The sequence below is a fragment of the Aegilops tauschii genome, chromosome 1 (genome assembly GCF_002575655.3).
Source record: "Aegilops tauschii subsp. strangulata cultivar AL8/78 chromosome 1, Aet v6.0, whole genome shotgun sequence".
NCBI lineage: Eukaryota > Viridiplantae > Streptophyta > Magnoliopsida > Poales > Poaceae > Aegilops > Aegilops tauschii.
Genome location: NC_053035.3, coordinates 484,929,429 through 484,933,052, shown reverse-complemented (window position 1 = coordinate 484,933,052; position 3,624 = coordinate 484,929,429). Strand labels below are relative to the sequence as shown.

Sequence of the window (3,624 nt, the reverse complement as noted above, 5' to 3'; positions counted from 1 at the left end):
GAGGAACACTCCGGGCGATAGCCAACACGCGGGGCCGGTCCCTAGCTTCACTACCTCGGTCGCGGTGACGCCACGTCCTTGCATGCCAAGTAAGCAGCCGACCAAACGGCAACTGAGGAGGATCATCGGAAGCGGCGCAACGTAGTGTGTCGTTCAACCTTCGCTAAGTCGGACGTGCCGCCAGACTGGGTGCGCTTATTCGGACCTTGTGCTGGACAGAATCAATGATCGGACCACCACGCAGACGTCCGCCTTTCATCCGCACTGGATTAGCAACGAACTGTACAAGATAGGGCTGGCCTAGTCCGAGCGTACCCTTGCCCTCGCCGGCAAGGCCAAGGCCTTGAAGGCCAAGGCGAAGGGCGGATGGCGTGGCCGGAGTATGCGCCCAATCATCGCCGTGATCTGGACGCGGCCGATCTTCTGCACGAGGTCAGGCGGCTTTGCCGTGAGCGCACATCGGCCGCCGATCAGGGCTGCCGTGACCCCTGGGCGGCCGTCTGCCGCTAGAAGGACGACCACGACTATAGAGGAAGCAGCGATGACAATGTCACTGATGATGATGGAGGTGCTGATCACCGTCCGGTACCTTGTGTAATTGCTTTTGTTTCTTCATATTTAGATTTAGATAAACTCGCTCTATTTTGCATGTAAATATACGTAACTTGCTTTAATTTCGTTTGGTTTTCATAAGTTTCATCTGTTTGTCTAACTATCTTTAAAGTCTGGACGGATGTTTGGTGCTATGGTTGAACAACTGGCCTGCTATTCCCATAAGTGTCCGTGAATATACATGAGCATACACACACCCTATGAACGCACGTACGCGCACTCTTTTTCCATGAGCACCTTTAAAAGACTGAGCCGGTATGGTATCTTGAGATTTTATGAAGTCATCACAGATGCCTTAAGTCGGACTTGAACCCTGGTGGCGGAGGATATCACTGCCCTCCTAACCATCCAATCACATATTTATTTGCATGTTCATCAACATTTGGGGTGTTCGAGTTGATGAAATACATCGGAGATGCCCTTAGATGCACGTAGGTACGAACCCCCGGCCGGTGCACGTGTCCAACGGGCATCACGTACGAAGAGAAGCGCATAGCTACCAAGTTCGATTGCAATATGCACCTACCTTGCCGTTGTTTCACTACTCTGCAGAAACGCGTCGGAGCTTAGTGGAGGCCTGCTCGCACCTATAAATAGATCGATGCCCAAACCTAGAGAAACAAGCCAACACTAGCAACAGCCACAGCTAGCACAACTACGTACGAGCCAAATAGCACCCACCCCAAGTTCGCTCATGTCGTCGCCGATGAAGCCTGGAGTCGTCAGTAGCATCGCCAGCCGGTGGCGCGAGCTCCACGGCGCTCGGTCGTGGGCCGGGCTCCTAGACCCGCTGGATGCCGACCTCCGGGAATTCCTCATCGCCTACGGCGAGCTTGCATCAGCCAGCTACGACGGGTTCAACAACGAGGAGCGCTCGCCGCACCGCGGGGCCTGCGTGTACAGCCGCGCCGACGTGCTGGCCGCCTCCACCGTGTCCCACCCTGAGTACTACGACGTCACAAAGTTCCTCTATGCGGCCTCTGGGCGTCCGGACGCCACCGTGCCGCTTGAGTCCAACTGGATGGGTTTCGTAGCCGTGACGACGGACGAGGGAGTGGCGGCCCTGGGGAGACGCGACATCGCCGTCGCGTGGCGCGGCTCCGTGCGGGAATCTGAGACGGCCAACGATGGAGACATCCTGCAGGTGTCCGCCGCGCCGGTGCTGGGTTCCTACGCAGACGCCAACGCGGGCGCCATGGTGCACCGTGGCTTTCTATCCGTATACACATCCAGTGACGAAGACTCCATGTACAACAAGGCCAGCGCTAGAGATCAGGTGAACCATATTTACTTACATCATATTCCCTTAATCTCAAAATAAGTGTCTCAACTTTATATTAGTTTTAGTACAAAGTGATACTAAGTTTGAGACACTTATTTTAAAACGAAGAGAGTACCTAAATTCTCCTCCTGAAGCATATACATACCAGAAATCGTTCAAGGTGAAATTTGTCTTGGCACGCAGGTCCTCGAGGAGGTGCGGAGGCTAATGGAGGTGCACAAGGACGAGGTCACAAGCATAACAGTCACCGGCCATAGCCTCGGTGCTTCGCTCGCCATCCTCAACACCGTCGACATGGTCGCCAACAGCGTCAATGTCCCCCTCAACTCCGCCAAGCAGCCGCCGTGTCCCGTGACTGCGATCATGTTCGCGAGCCCACAGGTCGGGAACAACAAATTCAAGTCCGCATTTGCCTCGTTCCGCGACCTACACGCAATCCATGTGAAGAACGCCCCGGACATCATCCCAACACTCCCAGGGCCGCTATTAGGGTATGTGGATGTTGCTACGGCGACCGTGCCTATCAACACTAACCGATCCCCCTACCTGTACCCAAATAACCGGGATACCTATCATAACCTCGAATGCTACCTGCATGGCGTCGCCGGGGATCAGGGCGATGGCATGGACTTCAAGCTGGTGGTGGACCGTGATGTGGCACTGGTCAACAAGAAAGTCAATATTCTAAAAGACCAGTACCCGGTGCCGGAAAACTGGTATGTGGCAAAGAACAAGTGGATGGTCAAGGGAGCCGATGGCCACTGGAAGCTCGATGACTTCAGGGAAGTCTAATTAAGTGGCAAAATGAATGCACCGTCGGCCATGGAGAAGGCCTATAATATCTACAATAAATATCGGTGCTTAATTAGTTATGTGCTTGCATTTCAAACATTGTGTCTTGCAATACTGTTGAGTTTATGATAGTCCGGGCTATCAGTCAACGGTTGTGGTTGTTGTGTGTCATGTCATGTTAAACTACATCTTTGATATAAATAAATTCACGGGGAGTTTATCCCCTCCCCCTAAATCAATTGCCTTAGAAAACCTACGATGGATATTTCATGTACTCATTGCTTCAATGCTTCTTTAACTGTCGGATGCGTATCTAGTGGTCTACGTAGCTTGAGAAATATGAAATTACTATCACATAGCTTGTCTATGAATGATCATCTTATTTTCCATATGAAACTATTAGCACCTTAATTGTCCTAAATGGTCAGGTTTAGATGCCAATGAATTAAAATTAGGGGAGACTAATGTTCTGCATGAGTTGTACGAGCAGAGATAGTCATGATGAAAGGGAGAAAAATGTTAAGTGATCAACCAAACCAAAAGGGACAACTTTAAAATGGAATTTTGAAACGGTCACACTTATCTACGTCGTAACATACAATTATTATTATTTTTGCAAATCCCGGAACATACACCTTGCTCTTGGTAAATTAGATGCTTGATTGCACAACCATGGTAAGTATTTTCACTCCTTCGTTACCACATCATTCAACATCAAGGCATTGAACCAATAAAACGAATAATCTTATCACCTTTGGCACAAAAAATTGGTTACATATGTTAGCTTTCTGTTCAATGAGTTTCCTAAAATAATAGTCGTAATGGAAATACATAGTCTGTAGCACTGAATTACAAGATAAGATCAGCATAAAGCAAAGGAGAAAGGGAAAGGGGGGAGCAAGCTAGGGTACTAGTAAAAAACCAGTTGCCCAGAAATC

The 3,624-nt window shown here is 49.9% G+C and overlaps 1 protein-coding gene across 1 annotated transcript; it reads left to right on the top strand.

Annotated features, from left to right (window-relative positions):
- Window positions 1-1,231: 1,231 nt before the first annotated feature.
- LOC109767394 (phospholipase A1-II 7-like) lies at window positions 1,232-2,921 on the top strand. The gene is made up of 2 exons (XM_020326148.4): window positions 1,232-1,888; window positions 2,078-2,921. The coding sequence occupies exons 1-2, from the start codon at window positions 1,307-1,309 to the stop codon at window positions 2,684-2,686; spliced, it is 1,191 nt and encodes a 396-aa protein (XP_020181737.1). The 5' UTR covers window positions 1,232-1,306; the 3' UTR covers window positions 2,687-2,921.
- The last annotated feature ends 703 nt before the right edge of the window (window positions 2,922-3,624 follow it).

Bases quoted from the DNA above. Each gene is read 5' to 3' on its own strand.
- LOC109767394 (XM_020326148.4), top strand. From the start codon at position 1,307: ATGTCGTCGCCGATGAAGCCTGGAGTCGTCAGTAGCATCGCCAGCCGG. The intron at 1,889-2,077 runs GTGAACCATATT...CTTGGCACGCAG, and splicing joins AGGCCAGCGCTAGAGATCAG to GTCCTCGAGGAGGTGCGGAG.